Genomic DNA, 21,953 nt, shown 5'->3' with positions numbered 1-21,953 from the left:
ATCTTTCATGTTCCATTTCATTCTGTTCAAGTTCGAAAACTATAAAATAAAACAAATTTCTCTTGGCGATATAAATAAAGCAACTGTACATGTTAAATGGTTGATGATTTGTTGAATTTATAAAGGGATGACACAACATTCCTTGCCTTGGGGAAGCAAAGACCCTGGCAAAAGCACCATCTCTCCTATCATCTGTATCGCATATGAACATTCATTCTTTGGCCTCTTAATAACTACATTTTGAAATGAAAGGAAGTGGACACTGGGAGGGCGAAGATTTGTAGTTTCGTGGAAAAACACACTTTACTGTCTGCTGCAAAATGTACCGATATTCTTTAATTATTTTAATAGTGATCCATCCAAAAATTAAATAAGTGATTTTCCAATCCACTGATATTGCTGCCCCGTTTTTTATAGATTTAGAGTGGTTTCAACTCTAGTTTTAAATTTGAAAGTGTTCCCAGGTAACTCTACCAGTGACGTCGAAGACAGTGATATAAATTCACCGAAATCTGTTGAGAAGAAACCAAATTGTGAAGTGTTGAAAAGTGAACAGAGAGGAACGCGGTCAACAACGAGTGAAAAACAAAGTACGTCGCCATCTTTACAATCACGCCACAATTGCTCAAGAGAAGAAGGGTAAGTCATGAAGTGTATCAAATTCCTGGATGATTTATCGTCCGACGGAAATTAAATAACCTGTATGAAATGCAGTAGGATTCTACAAATTAAAATGTGCCGACTTTTCAGAAACAACATTGCAAAGTAAATTCAATGCAACATGCAAAGAATAAAAGTGCATAATCTGCAGGTGGAACAAAGAAACGCAACTAAGGCAGCCACTTACGACGCGTCAGATTATAGCTGAGGCAAACTCAAACGATGAACTGAGCAAACAAAAAAAATGCAGGTGAGTCCTATAATTTCATCTCTTTAAATATACTAATAGAAAAGGTCTAGAGATTATAAAAGTCAGCTTAATAGATCTTGTGTAAGATCTCCTTGACAAACAGAACGAACAAATAACAAAAAAATCTAGCGAATATCAAGATTTGGTCAAGCATTATAATTTAGCAGTGATGGTAGTGCTGCAAACGTAGAAGATATCAAAATCAGCATTAATGCACTAAATGACTGGAAACACAATTTGATGAAAGAAACATCTGAACTCCATCAAAAACTTCATTCTCTAAAACTACAATACGAACGTTTAAATCAGCAACAAAATAAAGAATATTTTATCATAAACGGTCTTCCTGAAACTACACTAACAGAAAACCTTAGTTTTAAAATTAGGTCATGCAATTGACATCCCCTGCAGCTTAATGACATTCAGGCCATAAATCGGATTCCTAGGAAGAGCAAAAAACAAGCTTTGCCACGACCTGCACCAGTAATAGTTTGTCTTACAAGCATGTTCCTCAAGAGACAATTTCATAAAAGCCAGCATACAGAAAAAAAATCAGTTGCCATTCAACCAGAATCTGTTGTACCAAGCAAGACAATGCAAAAACAGAAAAAATTACCAATTTTTGTGGATCAGAAATGCCAAGATATTCTTGTGTAAGTCACAAACTTCAAAATCGATACAAATTAAAAACTCAGATGACAGAAAGGCTGCCACAGTGAAAAAAAAAAGGCTCCTAATTAGTTCAAAAAGAAGACCACAATAAAAATGAATGTGAACCACCAAGACAGATGCAATAGCACGAGAACATACCGGCAATTTCACTTTGATCAGATCTTTGAGTTTATTCATTTGACCTCCCAAACATCAGCCAACTTCCAACACAGAAATCAAATCAATAGAAAAAATAAAAAAAAAATACATATATACAGATAAGCTCATTAAAAATCTTCGAGGATGCAAGTTGAGACATTATATCTCAATTGAGATCAACAGAAAGAAAAAAAAAGAATTATTTATTACATTGAAGTGCTGTAGTTACAGCGGTTGGAAACATTAAAAAGCAAAAATTATAAAATACATATAACTTACTGCTATACTATAAATGCCGTTAAAAATGTAACCTTATCCAATTGCAAACTATAAATTACGCATTTTAGAATACAAAAAACAGAAAAAATTGTATGAAATTCACTCTAAAAAACGTATATGTAATTTGTAAATATATGTAAATATATGTATTTATGTAAATGCGCTGTAAGATGATAACTAAAATGTTAATGTTATTGTTAAAAAATTTACATATATGTAATTTTTAGAATTTTTAAATATGTTATTTCTATAATTTTATAATGTAATTGTTATATGTATGCAAAACAGAATAAAATGTTTTAAAAAATATATTATGATCATTATACATATTGATGTATATTATAAAACAAAATAGGTTCATGTCACAGCCGAGGTATACAAATAAAGGACGGTGTTCCTCAAGGTTCCATATTATCACCCACACTATTTAACATATACATTAATGATGTTAATAACATGGCCATAAGAAGTAAAATATTTCAGAATGCAGATAACAACGCACTACTAGCAATCCACACAGACATCAACACGGCTCTCTACAAAGCACAACAAGACCTAAATGAAATCATAACATACTTCCAGCAAATCGCAATTCTAATCAACGGCACCAAATCAAAGATGTTAGTAATAACTAAAGAATCATGCGCCCCACACTACTATCGATACACTATCACATATACCGCTGCATTAACAACAAAAATACCTAACATAATATCATAACATACCATGTCCGGAAATAAAACCTGCAACACATGCAAAATACCTTGTTTTCTATATAGATTGCCACCTTAAATGGACAAAACATATAGAATACCTACATACCAAACTCCGGATCAACGCAGCAAAACTCTTCCAAGTTAAAGACATTATTCAGTCCAATATAAAAAATCTCCTATATCACGGTATCTGCGAATCCCTACTCAGATACGGTATAACGGTCTATGTAATTAACAAGGAATTACTTCAACATCACCTATCGAAACACATATCGTATAACACGACCTACAACAACTCTTTACATCACTACACCCTTCAACAACTCATACGGTTCTTTGGTGAGATCACATCAGATACCCACGCAACTCAACAATCTACTGAGAAATTTAAAACACATAGATAACTACAGTACATTAAAAATGAACTCTGGAAAATATACCAACAAAGTTAATATACCATTAACACTTATATACACATCACAAATCACCAGCATCCAATGCCTACAGCCCATGCATAAACAATAACAACAACATAAATAGTGAAGGCTAAATCCCACTCCCTTCATAAAAGCTAACCCAAGCTTCGAAGTAGGTGAGATTAACTTCCCTCAGTCATCTACACGTAATCCTTATAATCAAATTCAGAAATGTAACAAAATAGTCAGTAAATTACATAACAATAAAGAAGATACTGAAGATACTGATTATTATGTGATAATGACATTAAAATAACATTACTATATAATATGAAAAAAAATAATCTAAGAAATTATTCTTCTTATTAAAAAAATGTGTAAATAATGAGTTCACATTGTATGTTTGTGAGAAATAGGAAATATAATATTTTAGTTGTATATTTGTAAATACTCTTGTATAATCACACTTTCTCAAACTTTGAAGAAAAAAAATTGTAAACTTCGTGCAGTATTATATAACTTGTGTAACTCTGAACTACATAATTGTAAATTATTACTGTGATTGTTATTTTAAAAGATAGCAAAAAAAAACTATATTTTCATCATTATTATTATTGAAATTTCATTATATGTAGCACTTAGTGCTGAACCTTGTAAAATAATATACTGAATGTTACTCAAGAAGAGCATTCATTATATATATGTAAATACTTGAGAGATTAATAAAAAAAAAAAAATATATATATATTATTATTATTCCGAGAATGATTTCTCGGAATAATAATAATTATAGAAATTCCCGTTTCTCTCTCTCTCTCTCTCTCTCTCTCTCACACACACACACACACACACACACACACACACACACACACACACACACACAAAAAAAAAAACTTATGACTACCCTCCCTCAAGAAACACCACTATAAGGATACAAACAATAAACACACCATGTCCAGATCCAACCCTACTTGCAAAAAAAAATGTTAAACTGTGTAATAAGCAGTTGAAGTCTTCCAAGCACGTATCAACAAAAAGCAAAATCAACACCTGGCTTGCGACCAGTATAGAAACATAACCGCGATAGCACCTCCATCTATTATCTTCCTCAGATGATCTCTTCAAAGCTTCGAGGAAGAAATCAGAAATACCTCCCAAAGAAAGAAATTAATACATTATACGGAAAAAGAGAAAGAAAGAAAAATCTGTACGAACTGCACTGTTACAAAAAAAAAGTAATATTATGTGTTGTAAATATGTAATCAGAATATTTAATCATAATTTCAAAAATAAGAAAAGGATTGATTTTTCAAATGTAATCAATGTATGTATCACATGTAATCAAATGCATGTAATGTAAAGTAATGTACGGATCATATGGCAAACGCACGTAATGTATGTGTGATATGTAATCAAATGTATGTATGTACGCAATGCGTGCATCATATGTAATTTATACATGTAAATTACATATGAATTACACATTTTTCATTAAAATCATAAATTTTAATGAAAAAAATTATTATTATTATTATAAAAAAAATTATATATGTAAACGATATAAATAGCAGAAAGATATTATCACGCACTAAAAATGGAAAATCAGAATATATTAGAAAGTAGAGCACTGATATAACTGCTTTTAATATGGAAACGAAATCCGAAAGTCTTATTAAAATGCTGCATAAAAATTATTTTGATACTCACTTTTCCCGTCAGTGAATTAAAACATCCAGCAAATCGTGTCTTCAGATCTGTGTTGTCTAAAGCAAAATGAGGAATTTTATTATTGACAATCATTTATGCTTATTAAAAATTTGTCGTCAATAAGTCCTGTAGGAAAAAATGTTTAAATACTTATTTTGATAAAGGAAACTAATATTTTAAGAAATAGTTAAAATTATTTGATAAAGTTTGACAGAGCTTATAACGTCTTACACGCATGGTGCAGCGAAATGAAATGCTTCATATGAATAAGTAACTGAGAGAGAAAGCGTATATATATAACGTTTATGGGAATTTCAACAATTAATATATTAAACCTATTAAACTGTTCAAATTAAACATATTTGGTCGTTTGAAAGTTAAGAATAAAAACCTTATTGTTTAATACTGACCATATACAAATATTTTAACATTCTTTGCTTACCAGTTTCGCTAGTAAACTGTTTAGCTTTTTCAAGGCGTTGACGGAAAAGTATAAAAAATACTAGTAAATGCAAATTGAAAGGAACATAAAAACGTTGTAAACACTCATAGACTGAGTGGACTTATTGTTCTTAATCATTATCACGCATTCATGTTTGTTGTAAACGCATAAATTCGATTACTAGCTAGCTGTAGTTGATGGATTTAGAGAGAGGATGAAGTTTTTCCATGAACTGTTAAGAATAGTACCCTGGTTTCTGTTGAGGTTTACGCACGTTTTTAACACTACTGCGACTTCCTTGAATACACGTTGTCTATAATCGTCGTCTAAATATGGCATGGAGCTATTTTACCACCCTATCGTGTGGTTAGACGTACAGAAATAATGTGCTAAGCCGGCAGAAATACTTTTGTTGTGGTTTACATCATGTTGTGGTTTACCTGTTGTGGTTTACATCAGCAGCGAGCTCTCTCTCTGTCTGATCTCCAAACTCCGTGAAGTTTGTCCGATGTAGACGAGACCACAGGAGCAAAAAATGTAATATACTCCTGGATATTTGTAGAATGGCACCTTGTCTTTTGGTGATCCTAAAAATGTTTGATGCTGGCGGTTGGTTTGAAGATCACTCTGATGTTGTGGGCTTTTATTACTCTGGCTATTTGATAAGAAATTAACTTGATAAAAGGAACACTACAGTAGAAATGTGCTGGGAGTTTGGTTCTTCATGTCTGGGGTTATCGCCGTATAGATATGTTTTGATGATGTTCGGAGGGTATCCATTTTGTGATAATGTTTTGGCTATTAGTGAGATTTCAGTCTGTGTATCCTTCTATTCTGATATAAACTTACGTGCTCTATTTTTCAACATATGGATACTGCTTAGTTTGTGTGTCTTGTGATGGTTAGAAGTATAATGAAGGTATCATCCACTGTCTGTCGGGTTTATGTAAATAGATAAATTGACACTATTTGATTGTCTTTTTATCAAGATGTCTAAAAAATGCAGATGGTTATGGTTTTCAACTTCCAGAGGTGAATTTTATCTTGTTATGCATGGAGTTGATTTTATTCACAAACGAGTTTAGGTTTTGTAAGCTATCTTGCCATATAATGAAAATATCGTCAACATATCTCCATCATATAGATGGTCGAGGGGAGATTGTTGAGAGAATTTCTTTTTCAAGTTTTTCAATGAAACGGTCTGCACAAGATGGTGAAAGCAGACTTCCCATTGCTAGGCTTTCTAATTCTTGGTATATGGTGTTATTAACCTTGAAAAATTAGACTGAAGGCAGTGTTTAAACATCTGTGTGATGTCTAAGAAAGAGGTGTTGAATGGTGTTTATTACCTCTTCTACTGGTACATTGGTGAAGAGGGACACAATATCCAGACTGGCTAGAATGCCTGTTAGTTTAGTCTTAATGGCTTGGAGTTTATTTACAAAATGCTGACTATTCTTGAAACAGGATTCTGCTAATCTTATTTTGTTATTTAATAAGTTTACAAGATGCTTAGCCAAAAGGTACGTTCAGTATGATCTCCCATCAACGATTGGAAGGAGAGGTATATCCTTTTTATTTATTTTAGTTATCATATATAGTCTGGGAGTAATGGGATGCGAGGATTGTATTCTTCTCTTAACCTGTTCTGGCCAAATGTTGCAATTACGGAATAGTTGGTTTGTTTTCATTGTGATTTTTTATGGTGGGATCTTTGTCTAGGATCTTATAGGTAGAATTGTCTGATAGTAATACGTTTAACTTATCATAATAATATTCTTTAGAGTTAAGGATGACTGTTCAATTTCCAGCCTTGGTAATGATGACATCTTTGTTTTTCTTTAAGTGAAAGATTGCCTTTCTATCATAAGGAGACATGTTGAGAATAGGTTGTTTAGCTTTGACTCGGATTATAGTACTTTTGAATCATTTGCAGTAGTTTATATCAGAAGAGGAGGATACACAGACTGAAATCTCACTAATAGCCAAAAGATTATCACAAAATAGATACCCTACGAACATCACCAAAAAATATCTATACGGTTACAACCCCAGACAAGAAGAACCAAACTCCCAGCACATTTCTACTATAGTGATTCCCTTCATCAAGTCAGTTTCTTATCAAATAGTCAGAATACTAACAGCCCACAACATCAGAGTGATCTTCAAACCAACCGCCAGCACCAAACATTTATAGCATCACCAAAAGACAAGGTGCCATTCTACAAATATCCAAGAGTATATTACATTCCTTGCTCCTGTGGTCTCGCCTACATCGGACAAATTTCATGGAGTTTGGAGATCTCACAGAGAGAGAGAGCACGTTGGTGATGTAAACCACAATAGAAATATTTCCTCCGGCTTAGCACATCATTTCTCTACGTCTAACCACACGATAGAGTGGCAAAATAGCTCCATGCCCTATTTAGACGACGATTATAGACATCGTTTATTCAAGGAAGCCGCAGTAGTGTTAAAAACTGGCGGAAACTTCAACAGAAACTAGGTTCCTATTCATAACAGTTCATGGAAAAACTTCATCCTCTCTCTAAATCCATCTGAACTACAGCTAGCTAGTAATCACATTATGCGTTTACAACAAACACGCATGCGTGATAATGATTAAGGACAATAAGTCCACTCAGTCTGTGTAACGCGAACGTGCAAACTTAGCTACTAGAGTGTTCACAACGTTTTTAATGTTCCTTTCAATTTGCATTTACTAGTGTTTTTTATACTTTTCCGTCAATGCCTTGAAAAAGCTAAATAGTTTGCTAGGAAACTTTTAGGCAAAGAATGTTAAAATATTTCTATATGGTAAGTATTATACAATAAGTTTTTTATGCTTCATATTAAACCTATCTTCTAGTAGAAATATAAGTTTTTTAGAAAGCAACAAATCATGCTCCTGAAAACAATTACACACACACACACACACACACACACACACACACACACACACACACACACACACACACACACACACACACACACACACACACACACACACACACACACACACACACACACACACACACACACACACACACACACACACACACACACACACACACACACCTAAGGTATACGAAAAAAAAAAAGATGTTTGGCAGGAGGATACCAGGTTCGCCATGATTAAGGTGTCAAAGAAATAAAGTGAATATTCTAAAAACACATATACATTATATACAAATATATACTACACAAAAACTAAGAAAAAAATTATCAATATAGTACATCCCAAGTGAGATGGCAGAAGACATTTCCTGACTTACTGGTGGAATTCCCATAACGTGAACAAATATCATTTCAGTCAGCTGACGATTACAAACTAATAAATAATTATCGCTTAAATAATCGCACGAGTAAAAATCCAAAACAATTCAGGTCATAGATCTACAGAACGAAAAACCTAAGCCAACAATAACGATGCTTATTGAAAACATTACATATAATCTAATATTGGACCCACTACTATTCACAGCAAGTAATACAGAAAAAATATACAAATACAGTGGACTTCAGATTCTCAGATATTTATAAAAAGAGTTTATCTAAGTCTAGTGTATGTAATTTCAATCCTTTCGATTTAACCATCTTGCAATGGTTCACCTTCATATCGTTGCTCAATAACTTGCAGACATAATGATTCTGATGAAGATTTCTCTAAATACCAATATCATGCATATAATACTGACAGTTTTAACCCTACAACTGGAGTATAAGAAAAAATAAAGGTCTGGGGGAATACCAAGATGGCCGTCATTAAGGTGCCAAAGAATTTAAAGGTGCTAAAGAATTTAGTGCCAAAATAAAAATGTATTTGAAATCACTGTTAACAAAAAACAAAAGTAAAATACATTATTAACAGAAAATATAGATCTCTTGACACAAGCCTACACAATTACCTCCGAGAAATAGAAACCTAGTTTCTATTTCTCGGAGAAATAGAAACACATGCACATGTGCGCACGCAGACACACAAACACTCACGTAAAGACAATATATTTGCATATAATATAATTTTCATAGCCACTGGGATAGAATGTCAAGAGTTTATTGTGTTAAGAGAGTATAGAGAGAAAATAATGGTTGGCGGAATATTATTGATAATAGCTGAAGAAATGCCAAAAAAAAAGAGAATAAAAGATTAACTGCAGATCAGAGATCATTGCACAGTTAAGTCCACCTGGTGTGCGATAATGATGAACACAATATATTGTTGTATTCCTCTATAGACCTGAGCATAAAAGCATGATAGGGATATTATGCATCTGCAAGTAAGCTCATTGACTCGTGGGCGGATAATTATTATGAAGAATTTCGACTATGTGAACACAGGTCAAATGGAAGGAAGGAACTAGAATTTTTGCAGATACAAAGGAATAATTAACTGACACACGTGTGATTGAAAATAGTAGGGGTTTGAAAATGCTAGCTATAGTAACTGCATCAGAAAATTTGTCTATAACCAATATCATCACTTGGCTACTAAATGGCGAGAGTAATTATATGGTCTGATCATGGGAGGTAGCTAGATCTCATCTGTGCAATATCAGTTAAGAGGGTGTATAGAATTATAGGGAATTATCATCATCATCAAATTCCTACCATGTACCCCCAAGGGCTGTACAGGATATGATAGTACTATATGAAAAAAACTACATCATTACTAACTTCCTATCTAAAATTTTCCTCCAAATCAGTCTGTTACTTGTCAAGACTCCACCATTATCAGATCTTATATTTATATCGCCTATGGCACTTTGTACCGTATCAATTCTCCTATATCTTGGTCTTCTTCTGGGATGTCTTCCTGCCAACCTGGCAGAGAACACTTGTTTTGCTAATCTTTCCTCACTCATTCTGTTTAAGTGACCATACCATCTGAGATTAGTTATGCTAATGCATTCCTGGATGCTGACAATGTCAAGTTCTTTCCTAATATCCTCGTTTTTAATATGATATTGCCATTGATGCCATCTGTTCACGCCTATAATCTTTCTCAGGACTCTCATATCTGCGGTCTCTAGTCTTTGGTCAAGTGTTTTACTTCTGACCCAGCTCTCAGATCCATAAGTTAAAACTGGTTTGAACACTGTGTGGTATACAGCTAATTTAGTGTTCCGACTAATTTCTCTCTTATTCCATATGAATGTATTCAATTGACTTCCCACCATACCAGCTTTGCTGATTATGTTGTCTATTTCAATATTTAATTTACCATCTTCAGTAAAAATCGTGCCTAAGTAGCTGAAATGTTTTACTTGTTCCACAGGTTCTCCATTCATAACACAGTTGACATTTTCAATGATTCTGCCTATTTTCATTGTCTTTGTCTTTTTATTGCTGACCTTCATACCATATCTTTTACAACAGCTATTCAATTTAGTCAGAGAATCTTGCAGACTTGTAGCAGATTTATTTAAAAGTATAACATCATCCGCATAAAGCAGAGAGCTGACATTAACATCTTCAATTTTGATATCATGTTTAATACCACTTTCCTTCATAATGTGATCCATGTAGATAATGAATAACAGAGGGTATAATGTACATCCTTGTCTCACACCAGATTTAAAATTAAACCATCTTCCTATACTTCCTTCAATTCTAACTCCTGACTTACAACTCAAATAAATACTAAGTACTGCTTGATATAATGCCCCATTGACACCATATAACTGCAGCGTATTGAATAGCTTCTCTCTTGGCACCTTGTCATATGCCTTTTCCAAATCGACAAAACTTAAATACAGATCTTTGTTATATTCCCATGCTTTCTCGACTGTTTGTCGTAAAGTGAAGATCTGATCCTGACAGCCTCTATTTGGCCTGAATCCAGCTTGTTCTTCACCAAGCTTTTCTTCCACAATTCTTCTCAACCATTTCTCAAGTATACTTGCATAGATCTTACCAGGAACACTCAGTAGGGAAATACCTCTGTAATTCTCAGATTCAGTTTTATTTCCCTTTTTATATATGGGTACCATGAGAGCTCTACTCCAATCATCGGGAATTCGTCCCTTTGTCCAGGCTTTCTGAACTATGCAGTGCAGCCACTGTAAGATTCTTATACCACCATACTTCAGCATTTCTGGACGAATATCATCTACTCCTGCTGCCTTTCCACATTTCAAGCCTTTGATGGCTTTTTCTACTTCAAGTATGGATATGTATTCCTGACTGCATGCCTGGGCAGTGTTTTTATTACTGTGCTGTCAACACTGCTTGTTTCATTTAGAAGTTTTTCAAAGTAATTACTCCATACTTCAAGGATATCTTTTTCTCCCGTTTTCATATCACCTTTGTCATCTCTAACTCCTTTTACAGCACTCTTTCCTCCATTCCTAAGCTTCTTCAACAACCTCCAGAATATTTTGCCATCTTCTTGATATTTATTTTCTATGTTCTTGCCAAAGTCCTCCCATGACTTTTGTTTAGCTGGTTTTACACGGTGTTTAGCATTCTTGCATTTGTCTCGAAATTCTCTAAGAGCACAAGCTAACTTATTTGCCAGGAACTTTTGGTATGCTTTCTTCTTTTCCTTCACTGCCTCTTTAACTTCCTGTGTCCACCAGGGTGTGTTTCACCACATGCCTCTCTGGCAGAATCAATCAATGTTTTCTTTAGAGTTTGCCACTAAATCTCAAAGGTTTGATTCCTGTTCTCAAACTCTTTCATTTTTTTTCAATAATCTTTGTGTATTTTAGTCAACAATTCACATCTGTGAGCTGCTCAACTTTTATTCGCTTTAAAACTTTCTTACATGTTATTCTTTTCAATATGAAATTCAATTTTATCCTGCTCAAGACTAGATAGTGATCACTTTCAATTTCAAATCCTCTGTACACTCTGGTGTCCTGGGAGAAAACATCACTATCAACAATAACATAGTCAATGAGACTTTTCTTATTCCTAGCCTCTTCTCTCCATGTGAATTTGTGCACATTTTTATGTTGGAACATGGTGTTAGTAATAACCAGTCCATGTCATGAGCAGAAATCCAACAGATATTTGCCATTATTATTAGCTTTGCTCTTTTCTCCAAATTTTCCCAAAATATTTTTGTATGTCTCACAATCATTTCCTACTCGGCTATTTAGATCCCCAACAAGGATCAACTTTTCCTTTTTCATTGTGTCAGTTGCTTTTTCTAAAGAATCAAAAAATTCTTCCACTTCTACCTTAGTAGAACCTTCTGTGGGACCATAGGCACAAATAAGTCTCGTTGTACAGTTCCCCATTCTCATATTTGCCCACATCACTCTACTTGAGACTGACTGCCATTCAAGAAGATTAGCCTCGTATTTTGTGTTGAATATTATGGCTACTCCTTCTTTTCCTTAATTGTCATTTCCTGAATATAACATTTTGTATTTATTGCTCAGAAGGATCTCACCAGTTTTGGTCTTTTTTGTTTCAGTCACCCCTATTATGTCGATCTGGTACTTATCTAATTCCTCAGCTAGCTCCATTTCTTTGCCAGTCAGGCTTCTTACGTTGATAGTACCAATCTTTAACTCTGGTGATGTTGAGTTGGGGTTTGTTTTCAGATTTGTTCCAGTAGCTGACTTTTCGCTGTTCGCCCTGGTTCCCTGGCGAAAACAACGGGGGCCTTGTTTAACCGGGCGACTCCCCAGCCGGCATGAAATTTTGTCATGTTGTACCATCATTTTTTATTTCGGTTTAACCAATAAGAATACAATTTGGTCGGCTAAATCCCAAATTGCCAGCCCATCCTCGTTCGTTCAGTATCCAAGTAGATACTCAACAGGATGCACCACGAGAAGGTGAGGATTGGACATTAGGTCAGAAGCCCTGGTAGGTTCTCCGCATTCCTTTAAAGGCTATGTGGAGGTCTCCTATCAGTTATACAGCTTTGACCTTTAAGCACCCCTATAGGGAATTATAGGACTGGTAAATATCACAAGCTTAGAAGATTACTTAGATCATTGCACTGTTAATTTTCAAGGGCTGGATTTTGGTAGTGAATGGAAAGTGGTAAAGGAGTGTTTGAGGTAAGTAATAGCAGACTGCATACCAGTGGTCAGAGAATAAATAAAGTGGGAGTTATGTTGATGAATATTTTCACCATTAAGCTGGAGTTACGAAAAACGAAAAATTTGTGCAGACTATTCGAGGAGGAATGTAACCTTTTTACTTTTTCTTCGAATGTTCAGGCCACAAAGGTAACTAGTGTAGTAACAAAGGCTAAAGTATGAAAAGAAAAGTGTAAAAAGTATGAAAGGAAACTAGCTGTCCAGGTCAAAGGTAATCCCAAAGTATTCTTTCGGTATGGTATTTTGAAGTAAAGGAAAGAATGCTTATAACAGAGTGGTTTTAATGAATTCCGATGATAGGTCGATGTCACTGAATCAGACCTAATAATAAATTTTAAGTAAACACTTTAAAAAAGCATATAGCCAAGTTGGATATACTGCATTAACGAGAGAGGCAAAGACTTATATCGAAACTGAACGAAACCTATGAAATATGTAGACGCAAAACATATTAGAGAAACTTGATATGAATACATTATTGGATTAGATAGTATGCCAGCTCGAGTTTTATGAGAAGGGGAAAGGGTTCTGGCAGTTCATTGGACCGCATTGTTTAATCTAAATCTAGGTTCTGAGTTTATCCGAAGTGGGTATAAAGAAGCTACAAGACTGATGTAGCAAATTACCGTTAGATCAGCATATCGATAGTTGTAGTGACTTGCTCCCATTTTGTATTGCAGTGATACCAGAGGTCGATGAAAGTAATGAGTTTATATTGATTACGGGTGAACGTTTTAAAAGCTTGTGACAAGATTCCACATGAAATTCTAATTAACAAATTGCATGGTGCCGAATATCCAGTTAGTGATATGTCTATGAGAATGGTTGATGGAAAGATAGTGGTTTGTCAAGAGTAGAAGACAGAAGAAGGGCTGTTTCCAGTTGGCATACCACAGGATGATACTGTTTAATTTGTAAATTAATGATATAGGAAAATATCTTAGAGGAACTATTCAGTTGTTTGCCAATGATGTAAAATAGGGTACAGCAATAGTTAATACTGTTAATTTTTACAGAATGATTTAGATAGACAGACACTTTGGGAAAAGGAGAATGGATGAGATGTGGAAAAGTGAAAGGTTATGGATTTTGAGGGATGAAAAGTTACAAACTTTTGAAGTGCACTCCAGGGAATTGACAAAACCAGAGGTTTAGGAATGTTAGTGACTAGTTTAAAGTTTAAGCTATAAGTTAACGTTTAAAGGACACATTGTAAATGCGGCTAAATCAGCTCATTGTATTCTTTAGTTAGCGAATAATAACCACCAATCACTCGGAGAACCAGGCTGGCATTAATAATAATAATAGTTGGTAGTTATTTTAGTTGTGTGATAATGTTTGCGAGAATATGGTTGAATGAGTCTGCTAGTTCCTCTTGGTTTGTGTCCTGATCGAAGCTTTTTGCAATAAAATCTTGTGCTGAAGTTTTCTTTTTTCGGGTTACTAATCAGTTGAGCGTAGCCCATGTTGGCTTAATGTTGTCGTTATATTCGGTGAATTTTTGGAAGTAGTAGCGTCTTTTTGTCCTACGAATGTTTGTTGTTAGTTGATTTCTTGTGTTTTTTATAAGGTTTGTAAATGTGTGTTACTGGGTGACTTTTTGAGTTTTTTCCATAGATTTTCTTTTACAGTAATACTATTTAGTATGTCGTCATTTATCCATGGATTGTTGTCTGTTTGTCGCCTCGTTTGTGTAGGCTTTTTGTAGGCTTTGTTGCTTTTTTGTATATTTCTGTGAACTTTAGTTGAAAATTATCGTATAAAGTTACATGATTATTTATTTTAAGTAGAGAATTCCAGTCTGTATTTTAATGCTCTTATAATCCTCTTATTATATTATAACTTCATATATTTCATTGTAATATTATTTTATATTATAATATCTGCTCTCCAGCCAAGAAGCTGAGGGTTCGAATGTTACGTAACGCATGGTGTTTGTAATTCTCTTTCAACTTCACACGTCATCCATTCAAATATATATACACTCTATCAAGATGAATGCTGTCACCACTGGCGAAGTAGACTCAATTCTTTCGCAATGGGAGAATTCTTCACCCAATAGTGTGTGAAACTATAGGCTAAACATCATCATCATCATGAATAATAATAATAATAATAATTTTTTTCCTTTAATACTGGTCGCAAGCAGGGTGTGTTGATTTTACTGTTTGTTGTTGGTACGTGATTGGAAGACTTCAACTGCTAATACTTTTTTTTAAAAATAGCTTTGGATTTAGACGTGGTGTGTTTGTTTGTTTGTGTTGTTGTATTGTTGTAGTGATGGTTTTGAGAGTGGGTTTGTCATAGGTTGTGGGGGGGGGGGGGAAGAAAGGGAGAGAAACAGGAATTGCTCTAATTTTTATTCTCGCTATAATAATAATAATAATTATTATTATTATTGTTAGTAGTAGTAGTAGTAGTAGTAGTTGTAGTACACAGAGGGCGCTGTGTAGGCAGGCCGATGCACGTACTCTGTATCGCTGCTCCTTGATTTATAGGTTTAAAGTGTTATTTAACTATTGTTTTTAAAATTTAAAGGGACGTTCAAATCACCAAAATCGGATAAGTAATATTCAAGTTTGCAGAGTTGGAATTTCATGGAGTGTATTGCAGTCAAATTCGAACAAAGAACAAAGGATGTCGCTATATTAAAAGTCGCACTATAGTCTTTAACGGGAAGAAAGACTAAAGGTCACCAATACAAGGAAGGTCAAGCACAATTAGATGTAATAAGTGCAATAAGCCATTAAGCGATGAAGGGGACAGGCCGCATTGTTCCGGATGTAACAAAAAACAACACTTCCACTGTTCAGGGATCTCAGGAAGCACGTGGAAAGCAAAAAGAGCCGTGAAACGGACCGAATGGCGATGTCAACAGTGCCGTGAAAAAATGAAGAACAAAGACTAGACACCAAAGAAAAGTAACGACGTACATCAACGCTTCCTGATCCTAAAATTACAGAACAAATCAACAAAAAAATTGAGGAGTATGAACGTTACACAGTTAAGTAACGAGACCTCTGAATTAGGAACCGTGAGAGAAAGAAAGACAAAATTAACAGTAGCGACAGAAACGCAAGAAACACTCCAGCGCGAAAATGAAGAATTGCCGAAAGAAGTAAACACAACCAAGTGTCAAACGGAGCACATGCTGCAAAAAAGAAAGAAAAAATGAACTTCAAATTGAGGGAATAACGAAAGAAAATAGAGAAGACTTAAGCAACATAATGCAACTGATCGGCAGCAAAATTGGAATTCAAATGGCAACCCCAGATATCACCTCTATTAACCGAAGCACACACAAAAGCAAAGAGAGTCCGCCACCAATCAACGCTTGTTTTACAAAAACAGAAGTCTGAGAGACTCCATTCTTGCAGAAAGCAAGAGAACAAGGCCGACAACAACGATCATAACTGATAAGAAACTCCCAACATGAAAACACTCGAGTATACATAATTACAAGTGAATCCGATTTACGCAGCCTACCAATAAAAAGCACTAACATTTCACATCCTAAGAATAAGATTAGAAATCACTTAAAAACTATATAATGGATATCTCAAACATAGGCGAACATATCCAGTCAGACAACATAAACTTCAAGTTCTTTGAAGAAATGGTCAGACAACATTTTCACCAACACCAACTTCACTATCGTACACACAAACCTAAGGTATAAAAAAGCAATGACTTACATTGATAACACAGTCAATTATACCATGATAAACACAGATGCGCTAATGCTGACCGAAGTTACAATAAACGACACAGAATCTTACGCATACAACATAAATAATTACCAAACCTACTTATGCAGACCAAACAAAAGAGGAGGTGGCATCGGAACATTTATCAAAGAAAAATACAAAGTGACTGAAAAAAAAACTCATTTCGAACATGCCGAAACACTAATTTTGGAAATCACAAATAGCCACAATAGTATCAAATACACAATAAACACAATATACAGACCCCCCAGATAATAATTCACTCAGTTTTATTCACGAGTTAGAAGCATGAATAAGAGGCATCGAACCGCGTACAACACACAGGCTCATCCTAATAGGAGACATTAACATAAATACCCTTGACCACGTTTCTTCAACCACTAACACATATCTTGATATACAAAGTAACTACAAGATTAATTTCAGTCAGTACAACCCTAACCATTAATTCCCCAACAAGAGAAGAATGACTCACTAACACAATCATGTATTAATCATATAAACATACGGGCTCCCATCCATACATTTACATCATCAATAATTAACGTCAAAATTGCCGATCACTACTCTGTCATAACTTCGTTTTATTACATTACCTATTCCCCCTCCTCCCGTCACCACAAAATTCGACAAAACTCAATCATACTAAAGAGCATTGTCGATAACCATTTAAAAACACAGACTGGAATTCCCTACTTAAAATAAATGACCCTGTAACTTTATACGAGAATTTCAACTAAAGTTCACAGAAATATACAAAAAAAGCAACAAAGCCTACACAAACGAGGCGACAAACAGACAATAATCCATGAATAAATGACGGCATAATAAACAGTATTACTGTAAAAGAAAATCTATAGAAAAAATTCAAAAAGTCACCCAGTAAGACACATTAACAAATCTTATACAAACACACAAGAAATCAACTAACAACAAAAAATTCGTAGGACAAAAAGACGCTACTACTTCCAAAAATTCACCGAATATAACGACAACATTAAGAAAACATGGGCTATACTCAACGAATTAATAAGTCGAAAAAAGAAAACTTCAGCACAAGATTTTATTGCAAAAAGCTTCGATCAGGACACAAACCAAGAGGAACTAGCAGACTCATTCAACTATGTTTTCACAAACAATATCACACAAATCAAAAAAGACAAACTACCAACGATCAACAAAAAACTACCGACACAAATTCAACAAAACACGATGTATTTTCCAGCCATAACAAAACAGGAACTGAATGAAGCGCTCCTACAACTAAAACCAAACACCACTCGAGGATTAGACAAAATAAGACTCACAGACCTTATAACACACTTTGAACAAATAAATCCAATACTTTTGAAACACCTGAACATAATATTTCGCACTGGCATTATTTCAAAACAACTAAAAAGTGTAGTAATTACGCCAATTTACAAAAACGGCAAAAGATACACAGAACTACAGAACAATTGCTACCTTACCAGTCATCTCAAAAATTCTAGTAAAAATAACACACACCAGACTACAGAACTATTTACAGAAGTACAACATCATCTCACAAAACCAATACGGCTTTCAGAAAACAAAAAGCACCATTACTTTATTAGAAGACATCGCCGACACAATAAACAAAACTCTTGACAAAAACAAATACACCATCCTTATACTGCTGTACCTAACCAAAGCATTTGACACACTTGAACGTGACATACTACTCACAAAACTATACTCAGTAGGTATAAGAGGAACACTGCATACATGGATCAAGAACTACCTCTCAAACAGAACACAAGTAACAAAAATTGGTGCATGTCACAATCGGGGTATACAAATAAAACACGGCATTCCTTAAGGCGCTTATTATCACCCAATCCATTCAACATATACATTAACGATGTTCATAACATATCCATAAGAAGTCAAATATGTCAGTACGCAGATAAAATTGCACAACTAGGAATCCACACAGACGTCAACACGGCTCTCTGCAAAGTAAAACAAGCCCTAAATGAAATCACAACATACTTCCACCAAAACGCAATTCTAATCAACGGCACCAAAACACAGATGTTGATAATACACAACCCAAGAATCATACGCCCCGCATCACTATCGATACACTGTGACACATACCGCTGCATTAACAACAAAAATTCCTGCTAATGTTCTGAAATCAAACCTGTAACACATGCAAAATACCACGTTCTCTATGTAGATTCCCACCTTAAATGGGTAACACATATAGAATACCTACACACCAAACTCCGGATCATCGCAGCAAATTACTTCCAAGTTAAAGACATTATTCCATCTTACATAAAAAAATAACGCCTATATCATGGTATCTGCCAATCCCTACTCAGATACGGAATAATAGTCTATGCAAACACATCAAACAGCCACTTAACAAAATTAGAAACATTACACAGGAAAATCGTCTCAAAAGTGATCTGGACACCTTAAACGCAACAACCAATATCCGACAAGCACATGGCGATACACAGAATTCTGATAATTAAAAACCTTAAACATGATATTAACAAGGAATTACTTCAAATCACCTATCGAAACAACAGAGACACATATCGTGTAACACGACCCACAACAACTAACTACATCCCTACAACCTTCAACAATTCATACGGCTCTTTTGTGAGATCACATCAGATACCCACGCAACTCAACAGCCTAACAAGAAATTTAAAACACATAGAACATTAAAACACGAACTCTGGAAAATATACCAACAAAGTTAATATACCATTGACACTAATATACGCATCACAAATCACGAGCATACAATGACAACATCCCATTACATAAACAGTAGCAACAACATAAATAGTGAAGCCTAAATCCCCCTCTCTTCACAAAAGCCAACCAAGCTTTCCAACCAACAAAACCAAGCTTCTAAGTAGGTTGGACTAACTCGCCTCACTCAACCACACGTAATCCTTATAACCAAAGAAGCAGATTATGTAATAAAACAGTTAGTAAATATACAACAATAAAGAAGATATTGATTATTACGATATGATATCATTAATATAATACTCTTATGTAACATGAAAAATAATGTAATAAATTATTCTTATAATCAAAAATTATATAAGCAAAGAAAATTATTATACAAAAAATTCTGAATAATCTTCATTGTTAACATCAGAAGAACATGTGTTGTAAATATATAATATAAAGGCAAAAAATACTATTAAAATTTTTAGTTGAAATCAATTAGAAAATGCAGCACTTAGACCTGAATTCTGTAAAATTATAAGGTGCAATGTCGCACAATATGTCTATTGTATGTGTAAATATTTCAGCGATCAATAAATTACTATTACTATTAAAAATTATTATTATTATTATTATTATTATTATTATTATTATTATTATTATTATTATTATTATTTAAATTAAGGGGATATTAAATACCATATAGTTTTAAAACCGAATAAGAAACTCAAAGATTGGAATCAGAGAGTTTCTTGCCGAATATAGTAAACTATAAAGTATCGGCGACACTAGCGTTAGCAAATGCAAGTGATCCTAGTACGTAGTACAATACCGGACGACTCGTTGCAAAGGTGGGGGAAGTTCAGATCGCTATTCTTAGGTATATTCCATAATGTAAAAACACATTTCCTAGGAAATAGCAAGTGATCCTAGTACGTAGTACACACTAGTACGTGGTGTACGTAGTACACCACGGCGCTTGGCAGCACGAAGAAAAATTTGATTTCGAGTCTAGTCGTTGACTAGAGGAAATATTTATAAGCTTTGTTTCGACCGTTTCCCGAGTTAGTCGATCTCTGGCACGGGCAAGCTGGTTTTTTTCTCCCGAAAATTTGGGTTTTTCGTCCCGTACAGTCAAGAAAATCCACCGTAGAACCCACATTATTTCAGACATTAAATTCGAGTGTTAGGAGTTAGGCACCACAAGATGGCGGTACTTTTTGAGCCGTCTCTCGTGTCTGCATGCGTTGAATTAGCGATAGCCATGGGTCAGCTATCTCTGATTGGGTACCAGTGGAGATTGAACTGCCCACTCAGTCTCCAAACTTTAGATAGGGCTGAAAGCAGCTTCGCCTACTCCCTGTATATGGGAATAAAAAGGCTTTAGCTTATTATTATTATTATTATTATTTATATTATTATTATACGTATATGTTAAAGACCGCCATAACACACTCATATAGAAACATGGAAAAAGAAATTTAATCAGCAATTACAGACCAATAGCAACATTACCAATTATCAATCAAATTATGGAGCGGATCATACTGAAGAAACTCACAGCATACACTGAGGTCTTTCATATTATCCCCAAAATACAATATGGTTTTCAGAAAAATAAGGGAATAACATCTCTCTTGGAAGACGTTACAGAAGTAATTAATACCGCCTTAGACAAAAACAAAATTGCCATGGTAGTCTTTATTGATCTAACTAAAGCATTCGATACACTTACACATCAAACCTTGTTAGAAAAGCTGAGGCATGTTGGAATAGCGGGCCTCTTCACAGGTGGTTTACAAACTACCTTCAAAATAGAAAGCATATCACACGTATCGGGTCAAACCGAAGCAGAGAGCTACCAGTAACCTGTGGAGTACCACAGGGAGCTGTACTCAATCCAACTCTATTCAACATTTACACGCACGGTATTAATCAGCTACCACTCAAAAGTAAGATATTCCAATACGCAAATGATACAGCAATAATATACATCCATAATAAAAAGCATAGCCCAAACAAATATGCAACATGATATAAATCTGATCATAGACTGGCTCACGAAAAACTCCATACCCCTAAACTCAGAAAAGACAAAATTAATGATATTCAGAAATCCACTGAATCGACCAGTTGATAACAAATATATAACCAT

The 21,953-nt window shown here is 34.5% G+C and overlaps 1 protein-coding gene across 1 annotated transcript in view; it reads right to left on the bottom strand.

Annotated features, from left to right (window-relative positions):
- The window catches only part of LOC150099604 (uncharacterized), a 37,706-nt gene that overhangs the window by 11,309 nt on the left and 4,444 nt on the right, over positions 1 to 21,953 (bottom strand). The window contains exon 2 of the mRNA XM_090404233.1: positions 4,839 to 4,894. Within this exon, the coding sequence (XP_090260359.1) occupies positions 4,839 to 4,894 (56 nt within the window). The remainder of the gene's footprint in view (positions 1 to 4,838; positions 4,895 to 21,953) is intronic.

The sequence above is a fragment of the Typopeltis vanoorti genome, chromosome 14, assembly GCF_054136105.1.
Source record: "Typopeltis vanoorti isolate ZY-2024b chromosome 14, IOZ_Tvanoo_1.0, whole genome shotgun sequence".
NCBI lineage: Eukaryota > Metazoa > Arthropoda > Arachnida > Uropygi > Thelyphonidae > Typopeltis > Typopeltis vanoorti.
The sequence above is the reverse complement of the archived record's forward strand: the minus strand, read 5'-3'. Positions and strand labels throughout refer to the sequence as shown.